The 26,705-nt window shown below is 42.0% G+C and overlaps 1 protein-coding gene across 7 annotated transcripts in view; it reads right to left on the reverse strand.

Annotated features, from left to right (window-relative positions):
* DGKH (diacylglycerol kinase eta) overlaps positions 1 to 26,705 on the reverse strand; it is a 306,831-nt gene that overhangs the window by 153,171 nt on the left and 126,955 nt on the right. For all 7 annotated transcript variants that reach the window (XM_040341308.1, XM_040341309.1, XM_040341306.1 and 4 more), the window contains 2 exons: positions 20,493 to 20,603; positions 7,210 to 7,290 (listed from right to left, as the gene is read on the reverse strand). In XM_040341308.1, the coding sequence (XP_040197242.1) occupies positions 7,210 to 7,290; positions 20,493 to 20,603 (192 nt within the window). The remainder of the gene's footprint in view (positions 1 to 7,209; positions 7,291 to 20,492; positions 20,604 to 26,705) is intronic.

The raw sequence follows: 26,705 nt of genomic DNA on the forward strand, positions 1-26,705 counted from the left end.
GTATGAATGCCATGAAATGCAAGCCAACAGACACATTCTAAAGTAAATTAACTTTGCAATATTCTTACTTTTAAAGTTTTTTTTTTTCTGTCATCGGTTTAATTAAAATACAATGAATTGAAGAATGATAAACAGACACTGCATTCACATGCCTGGAAAAGGGGTAGACAATCAATAACCACTTTTCTTGATTAAATATAGATTTTTGTATTGGACTGACAAGTCGTCCCTAATTTTACCATGCAGCTTGACAAATTTGCTTTGAATCTAGGAGCCAGCTAAAATAGTTCGGAGCCAGTTTTTTTTAACAAAGCCAATTAGCCTTACGATGGAGGTTTGGTGGCAGCATTATTGCTCTCATTCCAGTGTGCACAACGATATGCAACAGGTGTATAGCTATCAATGTTTTCAGGCGTAGGCATCCCGGAGTATAAGTTTACATTTGTATTTGCGTATATGTGGAGGTAGGTCTCCATTTCTTATTATTCGGGGGGGGGGGGGGGTTATGTGCTTAGGTGTAACTTACATTTTTTATGAATCAGGAAAAAAAAAGGGGTTGTAAAGCTTTGTTTTTTATTTTCTAAATAGGTTCCTTTAAGCTAGTGCATTGTTGGTTCACTTACCTTTTCCTTCTAAAAAGTTTTTTTTCTTAGTTTTTTTTTTTTTGTCTGAATTTCTCACTTCCTGTTCCTCCTCAGTAAGCTGTTCTGGCTGACTAACCCCCCAGCCATTATTTTGCATGGGAATTTGGCGTTTTACATTGTAGGCCTGTAATTCTTAGGAATAACTCACCTAAATCTTTCCAAACAAGAGTCTAGTAGACATCTTGGGTATGATAAAGTTTGAAACACAAAATCATAAATTATAATAAATAACAAATAATAAATAACAATAATTTTTATTCAATACATTTTTGTAAATCGTCTAATCAAAAACACAGATTTTTTTTTTTGGTGAAATAAGGGTGCAATATTAGTAGTCATATTGCTTCAGTAAACGTCTCAGGTATGGAAAATTTTAAAACAAGGTACAGCAAAGTCCAACGTCACAGTCGGGACAATAGAAACGGGTTTCTTTTCGGATTTTCCTTCCGATGTCATCGCGCTTGGAGCAGCAAACCACACACATCCTTGTGGGCGCGGTCTTCTTTTCAGTTGGTGGCATGTGGTCCATAAAGTGACGACCAGTCAGTCGTTCCGGGTTCACAACGGTCGAGGTGTTACGAATGGTACTCATAAGGCACATGTATTTTTTGTCCCGCCACCTCAGTGTCATAATTTTTCCTTTCTGCCAGGCAACTACTTCTCCTGCCCCAAGCTTTTTATTGGTAAAGGTTGGCGGGCATGTCACGCCGGTGAGCCCTAACGGTCCCATATGCGTCTGTCTTGTTCAGAAGAAGGAACTCGGAGTTCTGGGGACGTATAAATTGTCTGTGGTGACATAGTAGCCCTGGTTCAGCAATAGCTCAATCAAAGAAAGAACCAAAGCGGTTGCCATTCCAAAACTGCTGAATCTATCACTGAATTTGGTCCCTTTCCCTGTATACAGGACCGAATTCCAGATGTACCCAGAGCTGGATTCACACAGCCCTAATGCCAAATTGAGCGCGCTTTGATGCGATGAACTGTATCCAGCCAAGTCTACCTTAGTAGGCCATAAGAATTTCATCAATACTTTATGTCTCTCTCTGAAACATAGGTCTTCTGGAAATTATTCAAAATAAGCTGGTAAACTTCCCAAATTTCTTTCAGTTTTGGAGCTGGATGAGAACTCTTATCAAAGTCTTCATTATTTGCAAAGTGCAAATATTTAATTATGAGCGAAAATGTATATTCCGACATAACTGTGCCAAAAAAAGGAGTGGCCAATAATTTGTTGGTTGTGCAGTACCATTTCTGCAGGGGTTTCCCCACCACTCCCTGTAAAATTATAAGGCCAAGAAACTTCGAGATGTCCTCTCTGGTTACCGGTTCCCACTTTATGCTCCTTGAAAAGCGCTGATGGGTAGCAGCTTGTTGCTCCTGGTAGCGATTTGTCTCCAAAACTATTTTGTCAATAACTTCATCATTCAAAAAGAGCTTGAGGTATGCCAAGGGGTTGTCATCCTTAACATCCACTTTGATCCCAGGTGCTCCTGTAAGCGCTTTTTTGATGCCATGGTCGCTGTGCAGTTAACAGACACAAAAGTACACTAAAACTGCAGACAAGGGCACTGGAGAAAGCACTGTTTTTATTGTAATCCAATAGGTTTACATTGTATCAGTGCGTTTGTGTTTTTGTCCTTTTGAATTTACCGCCCGTTCCGCCCCCCCTGCGTCGCAACGCTCACAGGGAAGGGAATCAGGGGAACACACAGTGCATCGGGCGGAAGATCCGGCCACCGTGCACTGCGGAAATATATCGCTGGAACAAGGCAAGTAACCTCTTCCAGGATCCAGCGAGGCAATCCCGAGTGTGGCTCGGGGTTACCGATAATGGCACTGAAATTCCACCCTGAGCCACACTTGGGAATACTGCTAGGCTGGTTAAACTGTTACTAAACCCAGGACCCTGCATTCACCATATTTGGTCTCTCACAGTACACAGAACATGGAAATGCAATTATTTTAGTAAACAAACTGCTAAATCACTTTTCTCATCAGCAGTATATAGCAATCCTGTGACTTGCATCAGTCTCTGCTTAAAGCTTGTAGAAGGAATTATTCTCCCATGACCCCAGGAAAAAGAAAAAACTGTCTAGCAATACACACCAAACTGAGCATGTGCAGGCTGACTCCTAATGCTCTGTTCCATCACAAGATGGGTTGGAGTCAGTTAAAGGGGAGGATCAGAGAGACAGTCTTTAAACACAATGCAGAGGATTTTTTTTTTCAGTTTTTCAGTTTTAAACGTTTTTTATTGAAAATAAAAAGAGGTACAATACAACATAAGCAATGCATCAATACAATGCAACGAAAGAAAAGGTTGGTCAGACCTCCAGTAGTGTACAGAGAAAAAACATGTCACACTGCAAATTACATTTGGTAAACAATTTACAACACTTATAGGTAATAAACCAGAGATCTGCCCTCTAACATCTGGAGCAGTGAGGGGTGCTAACTACTCAAAACCTACTTGTAGCAAGAATCTTGGCAAACTTACTACAGGATGGAATATACCAAAGAAGCGAACAATCAGGGGCATATAGAAACTACAGACAAAGACAGACAAAGACCAACAGGGACAGACAGACGGACGGGACAGACAGATGAATGTACAGACAGACAGACGCTCCAATCCTCTGAAAAAAATCATGATGTGTGAGGTAGTCGCTCTAGGGTACATAGGCAGTCAGATCAGGGGGGGGGGGGGGGGGAGTGTCGGGAGCTCCCTGGGATCATCCATACGTGGACGTCACGGGGGCAGGAAATCGAGGTAATAGTCAGATTAAGAGTAAGTCTCTAAATAGTGGCGTCTCCCGAAAATGAATTCAGCAGGCCCACGTTTGCCTATAGTTAGTAGGGTTGTCTTTAGCCCGATGGATGAGGTCCTCCATCTCGGCAATTTTGTTAACTCGAATAAGCCAATCTGACAATTTCGGGGGAGTAGGCTTCCTCCAGTACAGGGGAACGCATTGTTTTGCAGCGTTGAGGAGGTGGAGCACAAGGGAATGCCTGTATGTAGATTGTGGTAACGTCATGTGGTGTAGTAAGAATTGGGCCGGGGTGAGGTCCAGGGAGAACGTAGTAATCTGGGCAATCGTGTCACGCACAGGTGCACAGGTAGTTAAACACCAAACTCCATGTGCCCAGACAGGCCCCAGCCACCAGGGGGAACTGAAACAGAGGGGCACAACAGTATATGGGGCAGACCCCCTCCATACCCCTTACCTGGGCATTGCTGGTGCCTGTCCCACTTGCTTCTGCCACTGACTCCATCATGGTGCTGCACACTGTATGTGGCTTGGGCTTGGAACGCCGGTTCCGGAAACATAGGCCCCAGATCCGCTCCTCCCTCTGCGCCATTTCCTAACGCCGCGGGCCTGCTCCATGGCACCGCCCCTTGCCCGATACCTCACTTCCGCCCATCTGAGTCGCCCATCTGCCAACCAAAAGATGGCGGCGGCCTGTAGCGTAAAATGGGCAGGCAGGAAGGATAAACCTGCGGACAGCTGCTGCCGCCTAGGAGCGGCGCCACGGGCAGTACAAGCTCTCCCTGAGCTGAAGAGGGAGAAGAAGCCCAATTACCAGCCATCCTCTGATGCGATGTAGGAGGGATAGGCACTCTGGAGCCAAAAACAAAAGGTATGGTGGAGCAGGTAGCCTGGCCTCTAAGGACAGCACCTCACAGACATGACTCCCACTAGGTGTTCCCTTACTGGAGGAAACACAAAAACGGACGAGCTGTGGGGAGAAGTGTCCTTTTTTATCTGGAGGATTGGGCGTTTCCTATGGTGAAGTGGAAGGAAAAAAAAAGGTTTTAAAAAAAAAAAAAAAAAATTAAACCAACATTTTTTTGGAGGCCTCCTCCACCTTTAAAAATACGCACGTACAAATGTGAAACACATGTGTCGGGGGGGACCTACGTGTGAAAACTTTGATTGTAATACATGTTACATATTGTTACGCATGCCGGAGCGAGAGCAATAATTCTATCACAAGACCTCCTCCGTAACACTAAACTGATGACCTATAGCAGGGGTGCCCAACCTTTTGAAGAGCGAGGGCCACTCTAGCGACTTGGTAACCGGTCGCAGGCCATGATGAGCAGAGCCAGCGGATGGCAGGTCCGTGTCTGCTCTGTATTGGCAGAGCAGACATGGACACAGCCCACTATACGCAGTGTACCTTTGGCTTTCCTGCACTTTGCAATAGACTTCTATTATATTCTACAGGTGTAGTGCACTTTTAGAAAGCTCACCAAACCCTCAGATAATAACTGAAGTCTGATGCTCAGTACAGGTAACCCGCAGGTGCACTGCTCTGCACCTGTGGATCAGTTTGAAAGTAACTCAGTAACCGCTGCAGAACAGATATGCCCATATATACACTGTGATTTTAGTAATAAAACTGACCTTTAATAACAGTATTCTATTCTATTCCATCCCAGAGCAGGAGGTCGTGGGCCACATCAGAGGGATCCGCGGGCCACATGTGGCCCCCGGGCCACTGGTTGGGCACCCCTGACCTATAGGATACTTCTGAAAAACATTGCCTATAGCAAATATAGGATAGTGAATTTTGTCTCCCTTTCACAGTTGCAAACAAATTTAGGGTTTGACATGCTGGGTATTTATTTACTCGGTGCAACCTCATCTTTTATATTTTACCAAAAATGTGGTTATTTTGTTTTTTTTCCCCCCTTAAATTCACTTTAGTGTGTTTCTCACTGAAATTTTCAATTTTCTAGACCTTTGCAGTAATAGGCCTTAGGCTGGGTTCACACTTGTCCGACAAACGGTCCTACATTGGGAGCCTCATGTAGCATGACATGTGAAAATCAATGTTTCCCTATGAGACCTGTCTTAACTGGTCCTACACAAGTCGGTCCGACTTTGAAAATGCTCCCTGTACTACTTTTGGTCCTACATTGATCCTACTTCCACCCACTGAATATCATTGAAGTCGGACCAAAGTAGTATCCCGTTCATGAAAGTAGGATAAATGTAGGACCAATGTAGCAGAGCAAAGTAGGATGAAAGTAGTGTAGTAGTATGAACCCAGCCTTATAGCAATGTTGCCTTATACGTGCATTGCCTGCACCTGTGGTTCTGGGAGAAGTGATTACTTTCAAGACACTCACACCTGAGCGGCTTCCCTTTTTGTTACCTTTGCAGCAATATCGTGCAACATAATAAAATATGTAAATCTTCCGGCCTAGAATAATTTTTTTTAACATGTGTAACAAAACGCAAAAACTTCACTGGCAATGTTAAAATCCGGTAAAACGGTGTATTACTGGATTTTAACCTTGCCAGAGACGTTTTTGCGTTTTGTTACACATGTTAAAAAAATTATTCTAGGCCTGAAGATTGCAATTCATCTGTGCTGATAGAAAAGTCTAAAGAATAAATAAACAGACAGAGGTTGTACTGAATAAAACCATTTTAAAAATAGACACACAAATGAAAAGCAAATCATTAGGTATCTTGTAAGTGGAGACAGGCAAAAGGTATGTCATTGCAGGCTATACTGGTTATATTGGTTTATAACAGAACAGAAAACATCTTAAGGCCATGTCATACTAATTAGCTGTAGCCAGTAATAGAACTGCTTAAAGCCAATTTACCTTCTCAAATGTCATTGTTTTCTCACTGACTAAACCAGCAAGATAACACTCGTTGCTCACTCACTTGTGAGCAATTCTCACGTATCTGACACAAGATCATGGTCACAGAGAAGACTAACCGTGCGGAAATTAACTGCTAAGAAGTCACCTGGGAGAAACCCTCATTTTGGTGCCTTTTGGCTAATTTCTGCAAAAGTGCAGACAATTTAAATAATCAGTTGTGGAAAAACAACATGGACACACACACACACAATACTCTAATCTGCAGAAAACTACTAAAAAAGCAGCATACAGTGCGATTTCAAAATAACTTTGCCGCAATTCACTCTCCGGGCACAGAAATACATCTATCAGCACAGGAAACGACGGGGAAGGTTTGAGTTGGTATGGGCCCCCTGGTTAAATCCCCCGGGGCTGGCCCCACTTGAGCTGGTACTGGACAGGCTGCTCATATAAAAAGTTGGTTGTAAGGGTACTCAGCCAGAGCAAAGGGGGAAGAAGGGTGGGCCAGGGGATTGATTCATTGTTTACACTGGAGCGGGTTCCGGGGCGTGAGAGTTCGCTGAAATTTTTTACATGTACTATTGCGGAATGTGGTGGTTTAGTAGGGGGAGAGTGTAGCATGCTAGATGTTTTGTGTGGGTTTTTTCTTTTTGTGTTGTTATATGAGGATGGGCAAAAACAAAAACGGACAAACTGTATGTAATCATGTATTTTTGCCATATTATTCAATAAACATCCTTTTTTGAGAAAAAACTTTGCCATATTAACCAGGACACAGACAGACGTCACAAAAATGTAACTCTGACTTTTGCAGATGGCAGACTCAATATCTGAGCCTTATATGAAATTGTTATACAAAATAACTAATAGATAATTGGCAAGCATTTTCTTTTACTGTATTTAGTTTCTTGTGGTGAAGCTTCTAGAGGGATATCTTACCGTGAAGCTGTTGTTGACATTTTTTGTACTTGACTCAGCGACGCTTGCATCTGACAAGTCAACCTCATCAAATATAAGAGACTAGGGAATGGCAAGAAACAAAAAAAAGTGTATTAGATTAACCATCAGGCAAGAAACACTAACTTTCCTATACAGATATAAAAGTACAATATACTAATGAAGGAAAAATGTCTATATTACACTATACTTGTTTAATTGACTGACAAGTAATCCGTTATCTAATGCAGAGATGTGTTGAAGGAAGAGCTGTCATTTCTGCATACAGTGATTGACTACTCCCTATTCCTCCTACTGTACTAGAAATATTAAGAGAAAAATATCATTGCTATGGGAAATAATTAAATACCGCCTCGACTTTAAGCAGAACTCCAGCCCCCCCCCCCCACCCCCAGCAGAATACCCCCGCCCCCCAGCCAACTTTTCCAGTTCTATGAAATTTTGAACAAGGATCATTTTGCAGCTGTATTAATTCCTCCAATATAGTATTATCTACTTCTCTACAACAGGCCTTAATAGTTGATACTTTTAGTTGATTTACAATATTTCAGTATTAGTATTTTCGCTGTATCCCATAGAAATGGAAAAATAGATGCTCTATATTTCTTCCTTGGTTCACTTGTAGTATGAAACAGACATTGCCAGGGGCCAAACTTCAAAATTGCTAATCATCTTGATTAAATTCAAGATTTTTTTTTTCCAGTATGAATGGAAGGGCAGTGCCACAATATATGGGCATGTGTTCCCTCGCCCCCACACTTTCTCCAACATAGGGATTATACACATTTGGCTTAAATTTATGTAATTTTGATGAAACATAGTACAACTTAGTTAGCAGTTTAGAATTAATTCATTTTATTCTCAAGTACATTAAGGTGGAATAAACATAATCTATAACGTTACATTTTAAAACTTCTGGGAGTAGTTGATTGAAATCGTGTTCCCAGCTCTCCAAAGACATGAGGTCCCAAGATCGAGGTGCGAAATCAACATCCTGTATATATTAGATATACCGTGTCTATTTATCCCCCCTTGGGCCACAAGTCTTTCCCATGGGCTGGGCTCACAAATGGAACAAAGATTATGGCATGGAATCTATTGCTTCCATCTCCAGACGTCCTGCAGCGAGGAGCCGTACCTACCCCGTAGTTCCAATAATGAGCAAAGGGCATTCCCATACAGAATGTCCTTTGATCTCAAGCAATCTGAGGAGGTCCACTTTAAATACATCTTATTTTTCTTCCCTAGTGGGAAGTAGTTTGTACCGAGAGGGGTTTTTATATTTTTTATAGGTTGTCCCAAGTTCCTTATGTCTTCATTGTAATAGGGAACACCATGTACCCACTCTATTATTCTCAACAGCACTGCTGCTTTATGGTACTTCTCAAAATCTGGGAAAGACAAACCTTCTGTTGATTTGGATCTAACCATTATCTTATAAGCAACGCAAGGGCCTCTATGTTTCCATATGAATGTCTTCATTAATGATCTAAGGGTTTTGAAATATGCCTCTGGAAAAAAGTATCTGAAGAGCTTGGAAAATGTACAGAGCTTTTAGGAGGGTCACCATTTTAAAATCGCATTTATCCTGCCTAACCGAGACAACCTACCGACAGGATATCCCTTCAAATCTTGTTTGATTTTGTTAAGCAGAGGTAGGTAATTATCTTGGTATAAATATGTTACTGATGCAGATAACTGAACGGATACTGTTCAAACTAGGAGATGTTTCTCAGGGCTGTAGTATTACTTTAAGTACACTGCATCTCTGTGAAATACCATCTATAATGCATATACCTTTTTAGTTTATTGTTTTTAGCTCTCTAATCTCTACATTTGCTGAGAACGTTTAGGCATGGCCTTCCTCCCCTCCTGCAAATCCTTAATGGTTGTTCAAGTGATTTGTGGAAATCAATCCATAGATGGCAGGCCAACTCTTGGCTTATTTAAGATTGTAATTTCAATAACAAAATGCTCTATGTTTAGAATTTCCCAGAATGTGGAGACACACAGACAAAAAGTACAATGAATAAAAATGCCTGCAATCATTACCACCACAATAGCAGCTATGGGGCCTGGAAAGTGGGGTTGGGTTGCCCCATTAGGTTTTTTTTTTTAGGCACAATTAAGCATAGAAAAACTATGTGCATGTAGAGAGGACACAAATACAGTACTGTATTAAGGATTGCAGTTGGTGTTGGCACAGCTCTGTAAGCTTCATTCACACTATGCACTCACATTGGCAGATACATGGGGGTGCGACTGAACACCAATGGAAAATACGTTTTTTATTACAGCTTACCTGTAAAATCCTTTTCTTGGAGTACATCATGGGACACAGAGCCTTAAGTATTTACTTAAAAGGGTTGTAAAGGTACATTTTTTTTCCCCCTAAATAGCTACCTTAGTGCATTCCTCCTTAACTTACCTCATCCTTCGATTTTGCTTTTAAATGTCCTTATTTCTTCTGAGAAATCCTCACTTCCTGTTCTTCTGTCTGTAACTACACACAGTAAATGGGAGGCTTTCTCCCTGGTGTGGAGAAAGCCTCTTGAGGGGGGAGGGGGTATGCAGGAAAGTCAGGACACTCTCTACTTTGCAGATCGAGAAAGGAGCTGTGTGTTAGTGGGCGTCCTGACACCTGCTCGCCCCCTCCCCCCTCAAGAGGCTTTCTCCACACAAGGGAGAAAGCCTTGCATTACTGCGTGTAGTTAAAGACAGAAGAACAGGAAGGGAGGATTTCTCAGAAGAAATAAGGACATTTAAAAGCAAAATCGAAGGATGAGGTAAGTGAAAAACGACTGCACTAAGGTAAAGGAAGCTATTTAGGGGATTTTTGTTTTACCTTTACAACCCCTTTAATGAGTAATGGGCCACTTTCAGGTGTTGACACTGGTAAACCCCAATTAAGGAAGTTTACTCCCTATATAACCCCTCCTCCTTCCAGGAGCACATCAGTTTTTATTGCAAAGTAATATGTCTAAATCCCAAAAGAGGGGAGGGACCTCTGTGTCCCATGATGTACTCCAAGAAAAGGATTTTACAGGTAAGCTGTAATAAAAATCCTATTTTCTTTATCGTACATCATGGGACACAGAGCCTTAAGTATTTACTCAATGGGACATCCCATAGCAATGCCACTTGAGGGGTGGGAGAAACAACCCGCAGGGTACACCCAGACTTGAGGACCTATACTGCTGCTTGCAGCACACTCCGCCCGAAGGCGATATCCTCATACCTCCTTACATCCACCTGATAACATTTTGTGAATGTATGCACTGAAGACCAAGTTGCGGCCTTACAGATCTGAGCCATGGAGGCCGGATGACGCACTGCCCAAGAAGCACTAATCGATCTGGTAGAATGCGCCTTAACTTGAAACTGGGGAATCTTGCCCCTTATATCATAAAATTTGAATTATCACTTGCCGAATCCACTTGGCGACAGTGGATTTCGACGCTGCCTGTCCCTTCTTAGGACCCTCCGGCAGAATAAATAAGACATCAGTCTTACAAATCTGAGCTGTTTTTGTAGCACAGACAAAACCAAGTTTAAGTCCCAAGGATTCAAGGGAGTTTTGATGGGCGGATTAAGCCGCGTTACCCCTTGTATAAAGCCTCGGACTAAAGAATGAGTAGCAAGTGGTCTTTGAAATAAGACCGATAAAGCTGAGACTCTGCCTTTAATAGTACTTAATAGTACTTAAGACCATGGGCCCTCCACTGCCATCTTTATGATTTCTGCATACCATAACCTTCTGGGCCATACTGGTGCCACCAGAATTATCGGCTTCCCTTCCAGCTCGATTCTGCAAAGAAGTCGAGGCAGCAACTGGATGGGGGGAAATGCATATATCAGCGAGAACTGATCCCATGGGGTCACCAACGCATCCGTTCCGCATGTGAGTGGATCCCTTGTCCTGGGCACAAAGTTGACCAACTTCGTGTTGAATCTAGATGCTAGGAGATCTACGTCCGGAGTCCCCTATTTTCGGCAAACAGCCCGAAATATGTCGGGGTGAAGCGACCATTCCCCTGGCGACTTAAGTAGTCCGCCTGCCAATTCTCTACTCCCTGAATGAAGATTGCAGAAAGGCAAGGGCCATCCGCATTAGCGAGTCTAAGGCTTAAATTGTCTTGTCGCAAGCAGACAGGATACTGTTTTGTAACGGTCTTGAATGGGACTGGGCATAACGAACTGCTTAGAATGAAGCCACCATGGTTCCTAGTAACCTCATGTAGAGGCGAATGGAGGGATTGCCGTTTGACCTGACCCTCCGCACCAGTTCTCTTATGGAGTTGATCTTTGCTTGAGGCAAGATTACTTTTTCCTAGGCTGTGTCTATGATCAGACCCAAGTACTCCAGTCTATTTAGCGGTATTAAAGGAAGATTTATCTAGGTTGAGAATCCAACCAACCAAATGCTTTCAGATAGTTGGTTGTAGTGTGTACGTTTTGCTCCAAACGAGTCACCGATTGATCTATAAGTAATAGATCGTCTAGGTATGCCATGATTGTTATGCCCTGGGCCCTTAACCTGACTAGAGGTGGGGCCAGCACTTGGGTGAACACCCAAGGTGCTGTGGCTAGCCCGAAGGGCAGGGCTACAAACTGGAAATGCTGTTGTTCCAATTTGAATTGCAGAAACTTTTGATGAGCAGGAAATATAGGGAAATGCAGGTATGCATCCCTTATGTCGATTGACGCAAGAAGTTCTCCTCCTTGAAAGGATGGAAACTACTGATCTGATTGTCTCTATGCGAAAGGAGCAGATCTTCAGGAATTGATTTAGCTTTCTTAGATCTAGAATGGGTCTGAGGTCTCCATTTGGTTTTGGTACCATGAAAAGATTAAAAAAAAAAAAAACAGACCTTGCTCCTTTGTGGGGATCTGTATGAGATCTGTTTGAGATATTAAATCGGTCTAGTGCCTGAAACAGAGATTGTCTTTTCTCTGGATCTTTGGGCACGCTTGGTCGTAGGAAAAGAGACGGTGGAAAGTACAGGAATTCCAGCTTGTATCCCAGCGTTACCGTGGAGATGACCCATGTGTCCAGAATTTCCTTTTTCCAGACTTCTGAAAAGTGCAGAAGTCTTCCCCCCACCTTGGTGAGGGGGGGTTGCCTCTTCATGACGAGGCTTTAGGATTCTGTTTTGCAGATTTCCTATCCCAGGGCTTCTTTTGAGCCTGGGTCTGATCCTGAGGTCTTCCTCTAGAGTCTGATGACGGAGGCCGTCACCACTGCTTAGAGGCAGAAGCCCTTGGCGCTGGGTAAATAGCCTGTTTAAATGCAAGGCGTTTGCATTTTCTTCTGAGCTTCTGATCCTCCCAGCCAGTACTAAAATAAATTCTGAACGCCTAAAGTAGCCTATAAGGCTGTAAAAATCCCAGCTAGTTTCTGTCGCTAAAAACAGACAAGATGGCTTTAAGACTATGAGGATAGTACTTGCAATTATGCTAGAACATAAAAAAAAAATGTTTTTTAACTTACTACTAGACCACCTCTTACTTGTTTTGACAATGGTAGAGGTGGGCGCTCCCAGAATTTACACTGAGCTATGGAGATCTAAAATGCTAAAGACTGGTGAACTTCTAAAGGGCAAAAAAATCTGGGAAATTAAGAAGTTTAAAAAGTTAATTGCTTGAATGGATACCCCCTAGTCTCTGACCACTTCTTTCCACAGCTTAGTTTCCAAGTAGTGTCCCGATAATGCCGACAGCTGTCCTGCTACCTCATCAACATAGACACACTTTAAAGGGCAATTCCAGGCAAAAAAAACTCGAAACCTGCTCTCTGCCACATTGTAAACCTAATCTATCTAACCCTGTAAAGCAAAAATCGATGTACTTACCTATTCTGCAGCCGATTCAGTCCAGTTTCGGGTGGCAGAAGCTGTGTGCAGGAGAGGTCCGACAATGGCTGAAATGGCCGGGAAGTGACATCACCCATAGACTTACTATGGGGCTTCCATTGTCAGCTGACTCTCCTGCATCCGCCTTCACACTGAAGCCGCCGTTAACAGCGAATGCTAGGACCGGACCGAATCAGCTGCAGAATAGGGAAGTATAGCAACTTTTGCTTTACAGGGTTAAATAAATTAGGTTTAGAATGTGATACAGAGGCTTAAGCCAGGTTCACACGGGCCGAATGTCGGCAGACGTCCGGTTCTGACCGGAGCCGACAGGGTTTTTTGTTCAATCCGCGGGGTTGAATGAAGAAAATCTAATAGCGTGTACCCGGCTTTAGCATCAGTTAGGTTTTGCCTGAACTTTCACTTTAAGTTAAGATGAATTACAGTAAAGATGGCACCAGGTGGCCCCATCAACATTATGCTCTGGGGCCCCATGATCTGTAGTTATGCCCCTCCCTGCATTGTTTTGTGGTTCTACCTTATTCCACTATGGAAAAAAAAGAAAAATGTGATTTTAATTTAGGATATATTGTAGTAGCGCACAAACCTATATTTCCGATGAAAGAAAGAAAGCAGTTTTTAAAAACTGAACTGACCTGTAGATTTTCACTAATCTATACAATTTGTGATTTATCTTGTAGAATGGTTTGACTACAAATATATTCTTAGAATTCCACTATAACATGGCCCCAGTGCTGACAGACTTTATAAAGCCTCTTTTTTTTCTTTTTAGAATTTCTTATTTTAGAAACTTTTTATGCAACTCCTATGGGAAATCTTATTTTGGCAGCACAATTACAGATTGCCACACACAGTACAGGGACACAGTGTTGCTTTATTGGAGGCAGAAACCCACTCCTATTTTTATTCTCACTGTTTGACGTCAAAGAACACTGTAGAACAGAATTTCAGTTTTACAGTTTTCCAACATTAAACCAAATATGGTCGTTTAAGCAGATTTTTACTGCGAGTCTGTGCAAAAAGGTCTAATCCCTTAAAGCATAAATGGCAAACTGTTACACAGTTCAGAAGGAACCCACTAATTGTCAAATAAAGATTACGTCTAATAAAGAAAAATTAAAACAAGTGTTTATTTTGCTCATTATAGGCAGATAGGTGTGGTCACTAGGTCCTTTAAAATATAAAATAAAAAATAAAATAAAAAGACCTGTATGATTCTGCTCAAGTCAACAGCTCGCTACCAAATGATAGCTACAGTAACTGCACAGACAACACAGAGAAATTAAAAAATGTTTAATGTCCTGGGCCATGCTTGGTTCACAGAATTCCCCACCCTGCTGCAACAGAGAGGAACCTGTAAAAGTATACACAGTGCTGCCTCTCTGCCACTCACTCACTGTAGGGCAGCTGTATATGGTGCAAAAGCATGTGGATGCAGACCTGTGGTCAATTATGTGGGCTGGAGCGTGTCGGATCAATGATCCCACAGGCTGGGCCTCGGTCCCATTTTGAGAGGTAGTCCGATATATGATGGATTTTGCTGGTGGGACAGCTGCAATACAGCATAATAAAAAAAGAACATCACAATATTTGTTAATTGATGTACCCTGAATCGATTGCCATGTTTTCAACGGAGTTTCAAAGCGGTAGTAAACCGCAGCATTTAAAAAAAAAAAAAAAAAAAAACTCATTCAAGGCAATGGCATAATGTGCTAGTATGCATCGCATACTAGCATATTATGAAATACTCATCTTAGAACGAAGCCCTCCAGAGGTGAGAAGTCACCGCTGACCAGGCTTCCATCTTCTCCTGGTGTTCCAGGGTCGCAGGCTCAAGCTGTAGGAGTGGCCGGACCCACAATGACATCACTCCCACGCATGCACGCGGGAGCCCTTGGCTAATTATTATAGGCTTACCTGTAGGTACAACTCCAAAAAATTACTATTACTACTTTAAATGATAAATTCACCTTTTGGAACATGGTTTAAAATGTTCCACCCGTATATAGAGTGGAACATGTAACATGACCCAGCAGCTGCAGCCAGACATTCTTCCCCCACCCAGTATCACTGTTTGAAAATAAAGTGGCTGTGCAGGCTCCGCCCGCCTCATTTATTTACGGTCCTCTGTGAATGCAAAACGTTGCCGCTGTCAGCTTGTAGTGGTAGTTCATTCATTCATTCTTCCTGTCAGCGTGCATCTATCTGCCCATACGAGGCACAGACATATACACTCAGACGTCTGCAGGGCTGATCAAAGACCAAGGGAGATCCTACACACCCAGGTCAACGTAATGAATGCCAAAAGAAAAATTCCGGAGAGCCACACTCCAGTAGCCACCTTTTATTTAACAAAAAGGGGTCCTTAAAAGTACATCAGCCACACAAAAAAGGGGGGAGGGGGGGGAAGCTGTTGGCGCACTTTTGCATTTTAATTTTGCTATTTTTGCCTGAAACGCAAACAGCTTTTTTTTTTTATAATTGATGTACTTCAAGGCTGGGGTCACACTGGTACGACAAACGCTCAGACATTGGGGGCACATGGCGCATGACGTGTATAAATCAATGGTCCCCTATGAGAGCTGTCTTAACTGGTCCTACAGAAGTCGATCTGACTTTAAAAAAGGCCCCCCCCCTTCCTGAACCCTACCAGGCTCCATGCCCTCAACATAGGGGGCACCAAGGGCCTCTTCCCGACAACCCTGCCGATGGTTGTCACAGGCGGGGGCGCATATCGGAACCAGGAAACCCCTTTAATCAGGGGGGCCCCAGATCCTGCCCCCCATCATATGTGAATGAGTATGGGGTACACTGTACGCCTATCCAGTCACCAAAAAAAGTGTCTTTTCCCTCCGGCAAGATCTTCTTCCGCTGCCGGGTCTTTTCGGACAGAACAGAGGGAGAAGACAGCGGAGAGAGGAGAACTAGCAGAGGGAGAAGACATTGAAGAGAGGAGAACTGGCAGCAGAAGAAGACATCAGCAGAGGGAGAAGAACCGGAGGGTGAAGACATCGCAGGAGGTAGAAGAAATCGGAAGGAGAAGAGACGCCAGAGCCATTTTAAGAAATTACTTTGTCAAAAGCCTGTGTGCCGTTTTTATTTTTGACGCTGTTTTAGGTGAATGAGTAGGGCTACAATGGACCCCATACTCCTTCACATAGGGTGAGGAGCCAGGATCTGGTGGCCCCCTCAATGGTTGTTAGGAAGAGGCCCTTATCCCCATCGAAATAGGGACAAACCACCCACCCTCCCATGTTCGCTCTTCCCCACCACCTTTCCTGACCTGCCACCTGTGTGGTCGGATAAGGGTCTGGCATGGTCTTGGAGGGGAAACCCTGTGCTGTTTTTTATTTTTATTTTTTATTTGGCATGGGGCTTCCCCAAAAGATTCATACCAAAATCAAAGGGCCTGCTATTGTTGGGATCAAAGTCAGAACTCATTGAAGTCGGATGAAAGATGGAAGAAGTTGCAGGGCAAAGTCGGATCCACAGTCGTATGAGTGAACTTGGCCTTAGGGACTTTTTTGCTAAATAAAGGTGGCTACAGGAGTGCAGCTGTCCAGAATGTTGCTTTTTTAATTCCTTTCCAACATTTTTTCCTTTTTTAACAATAACCAGGGATAAATGTTGTAACGGTCACCACCGTTTACGCCCTTCCATCAACTACGATAGCTCATCTGACACACAGACAAACCAGCAGGCATCCGATTTCCCCAGAATCAAGACGAGACACGCAGCTCTGTACTTGTTTCAAATGAAGACAATTTTAATGGTTTCTTCTCAGCTTATATACAGTACAAGGCATTAAAGGAACAATCAACTCCCCACCCACACACAAAGGCTAATTACTAAACATTCCTTCATTAACAGCATTACAAACAAAACACCATCACACAATGCTCTCTTTCTAATCCACATCCCCAGACAGACGTTCTGTCTCCAACATGTATATTCCATACATAAACAGTATTTAGCATATATAATTAGAGGTCTGGGAGCAGACCTGGATTAACACCTGTCCGTTACAACAACTTTACACAAGGACAATGAAATGTCTTCCAGGCCCTGACTCAATTAGCATGTCACTAGTCAGGGCTAATCATAGAATGAGTCACTATTGACTGGTTGGGCCAACATCCTGCAGTATCTCAAAATCCTGCAATACGAAGTATCAGTGATGTCCTATCTCATGTAATACATGAATTATGATTCACTTGCCACCCCATGCCCAAAGGGCACAGGGTGGACTCAGACCCAAGAGTTATCAGTGACGCTGACACAGGAGTATCCCCCATCCTCACAAAGTCTCTGGGTGTCCCGGGTCATTCCGCTACAAATGTATATATTTATTATACCAATAAAAAGTCTTGAGAGATTTAGTGAATGTGAACATATAGCTTTCTTTCTACATTTGATATATAGTGGGAAATGCTATGCGTGACTCCGTTGGTAAATAATTTTTTTCCCCAACTGTACTGTCCCCATCACTTTACCTGCTGCCCCTTCAGGGCAGTGTTAATTTTCCTGTTAAATTTCAATTTGGTTTTAGTCAGTCTTTTGACTAAAATGCCTTTTTAGTTTTAGTCGTATTTTAGTCATCTAAATTTGTTTTAGTTTTAGATGCATTTTAGTCAACTAAAATCTCCAGTACATTTAAGTTGACTAAAATCTAATGGGTTTTAGTAAAACTGTAATGCATTATTTAAGCATTTCTCTAGAATTTCCAAAAATTCATATACTCCTGGAGTCAAAATCTAATAACATTATTTATGGTATTAAGTTTTGAACATGCACTACAGACACAGATTTAGCTGTTGTGATATATAACCAGTGTTCGTTTTGCAGTCAAATTTCAATTTAGTTTTAGTCTTGGGAAAAAAACATAGTTTTTTATCATGAAAAAAAAACTACGTTTTTCAAACTTCATTTTTAAAAACGACGTTGCCCACACACCATCGTTTTCTGAAAATGCTCTTGCAAAGCGCGGTTACGTACAACACGTACGACGGCACTGTTACATTCAAGCTCGCGTCATAACTTGCTTCTGAGCATGCGTGGGTTTAAAAACGTTGTTTTAAACGTCATTTTAGCCCACGCACTATCATTTTTTATGACACAAAAAACGACATTTTGAAAAACGACATTAAAAATTGAAGAATGTTCGAATTTTTCAGAAGACATAAAACAACGTTTTGCCCACACACACGATCATTTTAAATGACGTTTTTTAAAATGTCGTTTTTTTCCATCACAAAAAACGACCGTGTGTACGTGCCAATAGTCTTGACTAAAATGACATTTTAGTTTTATTCATATTTTAGTCAACTAAAATAGAGTTCATTTTGTCAACAAAGATATTTTCGTCTACAAAATTAACACTGCTCCAGGGTCCTTTTTGTATTGACTCCTGTTACAATTTCTTCTACATCCCTCCTATTCCCTCCCACCCATTCTGTGTGCACTGAGTTATCATTACTCTGCAAATCCAAAAAGCCATTAAAAGCAAATTCTAAAGTTGCTTCTAGGCAGTCAAGTTTAAAAGCATTCAGATGAAACGCCAAATGCTTCTAACAGCGCGTAAATGCGGTGACCCGCGTTTTATAAGCATTTCGTTTAGAGAGTGACTGTATTTTCCCATTGCAACTGGCCACCAAAGTTTTCCCAATGAAAAGGATTGTAAACTAAAACGTTCACGAACGCTCCTAAACGCGGCATGTAAATGTGGCAAAACTAACTTTTTTTTATGTCGTTTATTAGCTATCCAGTCAGAAGAGGTTTTCAAATGTCCAGTGTACATGAAGCCTAAAACATATACCGTTTGTGAAAATAGGCTTACACTTATAAAGAAATAAAATAAAAAACTTTTGTTAACAGTAAATATGAAAAGTGTGATGGCAGTGTTAATGGTATATTTATACCAATGCAAAATATCTTGTGTTAATACCATGGCATGCATGAACGTCTTCCTATTTCTGGAACGCACAAAGAAACGTGGATTGCTTTTCCCTTTGCACGCTGCACAAAAACATGCATGAAAGCGTGCTGGAGAAAAAAAAATCGCCTGGGAAAGCGCGTTCCGTAGCATTGCAACAGGTGGTGATTGTCTGCGCTGTGATATGGCTTGATCAAATGAGTGGAATAGGGAAACGGTGAGTGAACGGGCTAGGGAAGTGACAAGTGATGCAGACACATATTAACCTTACCGGTTTAAAAATAGGTGCAGTCCTGTCTGGACTGTAAAATGATACAGTGAAATTTTACACATAAGGATGTAAGTGAAAATCAAAGCAAAAACCTGAACGTGAACATAAAATCTTGAATAAGTGCAAAACCAAAAAAAAAAAAAAAAAGGATAAAGAACCCAGTTCAACACTGGAACTGGTGCAGCAGTGAGGAAATGATAAGGGTGGAAAGGGTTCCAAATACTGCAAAGGGGATACAGTCCTAACCAATCCAAAAAAACGCATGCAGCCCACACCTCAGTGATAAGTGCAGCTTACCTTCCAGCTGACATAAAGGGCCAGACACATAGGATATAAACGTTACCAGTTTTCAATTGGGTGAAAATCTTCCTGCCAGTTCTCAATAATTGGTCACACATAGAGAGACAAAGATAATAAGGAAAAAATGTTGTAGCCTTGTACTCCTAATACTTATACAGCTGTAGGGAAAGGGATTTGATTGGCAAGGTGGTAGATTGAGTCTCCACTTACACAACTTACACAGTGTGTAGGGAAAAGTTGCACATCTCCACGAGTGCCGAACTCGTCTCCTGGTACTTCTCACTGTTGACAGCTTGTGGCTCTTTATCTTGTATCAGGCTGTCCACTCGTGTCAGGATAAGGAGAGCAGGGGACGGAGGGAGGAGATAGTGCACATAGCATAAAACTGTACAGAAACTTTAATAACTAAAACCATAAAATAAAAAACTCACATGGAGCAGTGAGGTGGCGATCATGTATCCACGAGCGCCGCGCTCGTCTGCCGTCCGTTCGGTACTGCTCCCGGTTAGTGCTCTGGGTCCCGACGCGTATTCGTCACACCACGTGACTTCCACTCATTTGATCAAGCCATATCACAGCGCAGACAATCACCACCTGTTGCATATACTTTTTGTCTACTAAGGATAGACTCTTCATTTGTTTGCTGCAGTGCTCACTATATTGCACTTATCACTTAGCTCATTTCCCCCTCCCCTCCCCATTTCTTTTTGTTACGTCCCTTTCCCCGTATCCTACACAGCGCAGGAGTTTTCACCTATTTTTGTTCCGTAGCATTAATGCTTCTAAAAAAGCTTAAAAACTACATATGATTAAAAAAGCTATATGCAGAAAAGTTCATGGGCAAGTATGTGCTGCTTTTTAAAATAAATGGAATGAAAGGATGTCTTACCTTTGAATCCTTGGCATAGTACAGGGTTCTGCCCCGAAGCTTAAAATAGCGTTTTTTCCATCTTTGAAATGAACTGGTTTGCTTCAGTAATAATCCTTCTTTGATACTTGTCTGGAAAGTAAACAGAGGGGGAAAAAAAAAACATGATTGTCAAAAAGGAACGAATACATTCTTCTTCCAGTGCATGGTTGAACAGAAGCCAATTACAGCCAACTACAGTCTCCTACACATGTTACATGAAAGATCATTAACCTACAAGAGCACCCAACAAAATTACCTTTTTGTTATAGAAAAAAAAAATGTAAAAGAAAAAAAAAAATCCATACTTAAACTGTTATTTTTAGGGAAATCTACTTGACGGAAAAAACAGAAATACATACTATTATTAAAAGTCACAGAAGCACCTATGTTCTGTCATTTTACCCCCAAAAATATGGCTTTAAAGGATATGTTCACCTTTCTGAACATGTCACACCCGCATTTGGGGTGCCACATGTAACATGTTAAGCATCCTCCCAAACCCATGACACCTTCTCCTCGCACCCACTGTCACAATTTAAAAACAGCGTGGCTGCCCTGAATGAACGAACTACAAGTCTCATCTGCCTCTGCGGCAGATGGCATGTAGTTCTCAATGAAAGGTGCTGGTGAGCGCTCTCCTAGTTTATTGACTCTTACCAGGCTTCAGTAACCTTCTGCCTAAACGGGAGCTGCACTGAATCTGTATGACCCTGACATTGTGCCCGCAATCGTGGACGCATAGGTCTGCGCAGCCCAAAGCTCAAAACACACATGCCTTTCTCTGCAAAACTTGGGAGAGGGTAGGGGCAGCTGGCTCAGATTCCCATTAGTAGGTTTTGGTCAGATCCCAATATTATTGCCAAATTGAAATTGCAGAGAATGTAAAACAGGCAGGTAGAAACAGAATTGGAGACTTCAGGAGGTTAATGTAGGAAAAAGCTGCTACTGCAAGCTAGTGGTACAGTCAATAGCTGGAATATCTTTGTAGGGGAGAATAACCTGAATCTCCAATAATAATTCATACACATCCAATACTTTTTTTTTGGGGGGGTTCATACTGTGTTTTGCAGATCATGGCAGTTGCAGATCAAACAGAGGCTAAGATGGCAGCTTCCTTGTCTGAAACGTATAGAGGGGTTTAGTTCTGCTTTAGGTGATCTGAATCTCTACATGCAAGTCACTGCTCTGACCTCTTGCTAGAGAGACCCTTAAAGCAGAAGGGATTATCTTTGTTCATCGCTGAGGTCAATGGAACCGTCTTTCTTGCACATTACTGGGAAATGCATTAGATTTTGGCTCTATAATAGGATAAGGCAGGAATTTATTCATGCAGGCTTCTAAAGCCAACTAGAGGTACAATTAAATATTGGTGGAGAACTTATTGCAACAGTTCTCTACATTATACACACACCAAGTATAGCATAATGTAGCTACTGTCATTTAGACACACATACACCTACAAAGAAAAACACAGAATCCCCAAAATATATCAATAAGCATTCAATGTAACCGTTATAAATAAAAAAAAATCCTTTTCAGATAGGTAATGTCTGATGAATATATGTCAGTAATTTATACAGAACATGAAGCAGCACACACTGCATGCATGTAAAAACATAGATTCCATCACAAACAGAACAATTTTATTACTCATTGTGATTAAAAACAGAACTGACAGCAGTGTTCGTAATTAGCCTAAATAGAAGTGTGTCATAATATTTACTGTGTGCACATAATTGATGAAATAGTGGAAAGTTGGGTTCACACCACTTGCATAGCACAACCATGGAACATAATGGAAAACTCCCAGACATACTTTTACCCAAAGACATAAGCCGAGCTGTGTTCTTAAATTGCCCTTCATGTAATTTGGCTCATTAAAGCGGGGTTCCAACCACAATTAGCATTTTTTAAATGTATGTCCTTTCATCATGCATTATTAGAATATAAATCCGGTCACTTACTATTTTACAATCCACCACCTCTTCAAATAGTTATTCAAAAATGATAGTTTATAAAACTATGTCCACACCGTTGTCATTTTGCTTGTGGGCATTGTGAAGCCCACAAGCACTTACTTCCTGGAAGTCTTGGATGGGGAGTGATAATTGGGCAGCGCACTGCATCCTGGGAAATGATGACACACATTTACCTGGAGCATTAGAGGGAGATGATGTCAGAATCCTAGGCGATTCCAAGGGGAGATTTTGTGGGACCGCATAGCAACAGGCATTTCCAGATGATTAAAACTTTTTTTTTTCCTTTTTAGGTCTAATGAGCACAATAATGAAAAAAAAAATTTGGGGATGGAAACTCCACTTTAACAACAAACATGGTTCTTGAGACAGCTAGAACAGACCACGCTTGCATATGGGGTAGATAAGAATAGATAATTCACAGTAAAATTTGATGCTCATCTGTTTAATTTCAACAAGTCAATCAATTTAAAGTTTCTATAATAGACACCCAAGACTTAGCACTGTGTGTATTCAAAGCAAGCCTGTGCTTTACCCATTCAGGAAGGCAACAGATTTGTTGAGTCACCTTTCCTTTGCTCCTGGCAGCAAAATGAAAAGGCAGGGAGCAAAGAAACTTTCTAAACAAAGGGCTAGTTTGCAGTTTACTTTAGAGGGTCAAACTGCGGCCAGTGGGAGTAGAAAATGCCCTGGCATCAATGGCAGTAAGCAACGTCCCATCCTTGGGGTCAGGGGGGGAAGAACAGTGCCCCATCCTTGGGGTCAGTGGGAAGAACAGTGTCCCATCCTTGGGGTCAGTGGGAAGAACAGTGCCCCATCCTTGGGGTCAGTGAGAACAGTGCCCCATCCTTGGGGGTCAGTGGGAAGAACAGTGCCCCATCCTTGGGGTCAGTGGTTAGAACAGTGCCCCATTCTTGGGTCTTGTATCAGTGAGAGGAATATTGTCTCAAGAGCCAGATAAATGTATGCAAACGGTCGCATTTGGCCCCAAGCAGCAGTTTGGAGACCACTGCTTTAGAGTAGGAAGGGGCATGAAGCAGCACTAGCACTTGATCACACAGAGTTGTCACCTTCAGTGCATCTAGGGAAAGGACCATGTTGCTTTGCCCTGTATTTACATTGGTGGAGCAGTATTTCAAAAGGAACACTGTTGCCCTGCCTATTGATTCTGGTATTAATTTGCAAAATCCATGTAGGACAAGAAAGTAGACTTTGCACACTTCACTGACTGAATGTCAATGTTAGGTCAGTACCCCAAAAAAATATGTAAACCAGAAACTGGATAGCATCACTAAATCTGGAAAAAAATAAACCTTGCCAACCAAGGCAGCTTCATAAGCAGCCTTTTCTACTTGTCCAACTGCAAGTGCCAGAACTGCACTGAAGCTGGGTAAAGTTCAAATAGCTACAGTTTTACTACTCTGTATAAACTGCTTCCCACCTGTTAACAGTGGCCACATGACCCTGCAGAAGCTACAAACCTAGTGTCACAGATTAGGGAATGTAGGCAAAATGGAAAGAGATTGAGCAGACCTTTCAAACAAAGGCACAAAATACGATGCATTGATGATGTAGTTTACCTTTCCGAGTTCCCCATGAACACCAGAGCTACAAACCAGACTCAAAAGCAAAAAACAAAAATATAAACTGATGCAAACACGCAAAAAATAAAAAAATAAACACACACCTGTTAAAAACATAACCACACCAGTAAACACTGTATTATTATTTTAACACAATAAAAAGTATGTTACCGTATATACTCGAGTATAAGCAGAGTTTTTCAGCAAATTTTTTTGTGCTGAAAATGCCCCCTCGGGTAATACTTGAGTCACCTTTTTGTGCCTGATCTCCCAGACTTTGGGGACCCGGTCCTGGTCGGCTGTAGGTCCCCTGGACCCCATGTAGCCCCACTCTTCCTCTATAAGTGTGCAAAGTTTGTTGTCCGGGGGACCTACAGCTGGGGAGCACTGATTTTTCAAAGATGGGAATACCTTCCATAGACTCCCATGTTAAATGGTAATTTCTCCGGTGAATTTGGGGACCCAGTACCGGCCGTCCTTAGGTCTCCTGGATTCGGAACTTGGCACACCTGTAGCCCCATTTCTCCTCTACAAAAGTGTGCAAAGTTTGTTGTCTGGGGGACCTACGGCTGGGGAGCACGATTTTTCAAAGCCGGGCACCCCTTCCATAGACTCCCATGTTAAAGGTCAGTCTAGTCATGGGCACAGTGAGGCATGGGCACAGTGAGGCACGCAGAGGGACACCCTAGGCTTATACTCGAGTCAATAAGTTTTCCCATTTTTTGTGGTAAAATTGGGTGCCTCGGCTTATATTCGGGTCAGCTTATACGCGAGTATATTCGATAATTTAAAAAACTCATCCAGAAATCCTCTTTGTATAGAATACTTCTTACATGCACCCAAATAAGAATGTGCAGGACCGCTGTTTCTTCAACAACACCTCAAACCTTTGGCAAATAGCAATATTTTTGTTAGGGCATGCAGGAAAATTGGCCTTGAACCATGGCAGAAAATGTAATTGTGAAATTGTTTGTAGACATACCTTTAAAACAACTGTGTCTTAGGAAAAGAAGAATGATGCTGCTCCTACTGTATTGTGTAACATTCTTTTCTACTTAACCCAGCAGATCTAAAAATCTGATGAAGAGATTATAACGTCTAGTCTATATAGAAGACTAGATTTCTGAAAGTGATCATTTAATTATGGGAATCACAGGATAAGATTACAATTGTGCCTCCCCTTTATGTCAAACAGCACATCTATTTTACATTGTGAATAGTTGAATGGCTGAACCAGGATCGAATCATTGAATGGCTGACCCAGAATACAGACAGACCTCCACACTAGCATCAAACAAAGTAATTAAAGGGTTAGTTCACTTTTGCAAAAAACTACCTTTGCATTTAAAAGGTGACAGTAGATGAAACAAAATATGTTGATGCATGTCTACGTGCGCATGCTCATGCACGCACACAAAAGGAAACTTAACTAGGAAAGCATAAGGCCTAAGCTAACAATTTAGAACAGATCAGTATTTATCGGGGTTGGACAAGAATATGGAAACCCTACATAATTTGCAGTTGTGAAAGTGCAGACATATTGTTTTGAGTTGAAAGCAGAAGTGATGTAACATTCTTTTGCTTCCCCCGTGTGATGGGATACCCCTAGCCAACAGGTTGAAAACCTAATTTTCGTCATTCACTGCATGCGCCGATAGTAACACAGAGTCTTTTTAGAGCTTATAGTGTTTCAAAAAGGGCAAATTGTTGGTGCCCACTTAGCTGGTGCCTCTGTGACTGAAGTTACCAATTTATGTGTGGTGTCATGAGGTGCATTTTCAAAGGTTATGATGGCATAAACGGTTTTCATGGAAAATGTCATCTGATAAACATAAGCATGGGCCACATGATCAACAGACTGAAAGAGACAAAAAGGATGTTGCGCAGGATTGTGACTCAGAATAAGAAAACTGCTGCTGCAAAAATGACCGCAGAGCTCACAGGCGAGCTGCAATTGCCAAACCACTAGTGAATGATAATAATGTTCAGAAGAGAGTGATGCAACACCCATGAATCATGGACCATTGGAAGACTGCAAAATTGTCCGATGAATCGAGCATCACATTGCTCACAACCACCAGACATGTATACATGTGGTGAACAGTCCAAAGCTTACTGTTGGCAAAAGACAGTCCTGGTCATGAAGCATGGTGGCAGTGCAATCATAGTTTGGGCACCCAAATCTTGATATTCTGCAGAGCCCATTATCACCTTGAAAGGTAGACTTACTGCCAGCAACTATGTACACATTTTGGCAGATCATGTGCACTCCATGGTGTAGACATTGTTTCGCAAAAGACAGCATCATTTACCAAGATAATGCTCCAATTTACACAGCTGGTGTTCTATCATGGTTTGACAACCATGCAGGTGAAGTCTCGCACCTTTCTTGGGTGCTGCAGTCGCTGAACCTCAATATTATAGAGCCACTAAGGTCAATTTTGGAGAACAAGGTTCAGGCTCAATTTCTGCCTCTGGGATCTCTACGAGAACTAGACACGATTTTTGCATGAAGAGTAGCATCAGATTCCATTATCCACTACCAAAGACTTAGGCCGGCCATACTCGGAATTCATTTCTTTCCTGCAACCACGAGTTGCAACACGTGTGGCAGCAAAAATGCACACTTTGCA

Source organism: Rana temporaria, chromosome 2 (genome assembly GCF_905171775.1).
Source record: "Rana temporaria chromosome 2, aRanTem1.1, whole genome shotgun sequence".
NCBI lineage: Eukaryota > Metazoa > Chordata > Amphibia > Anura > Ranidae > Rana > Rana temporaria.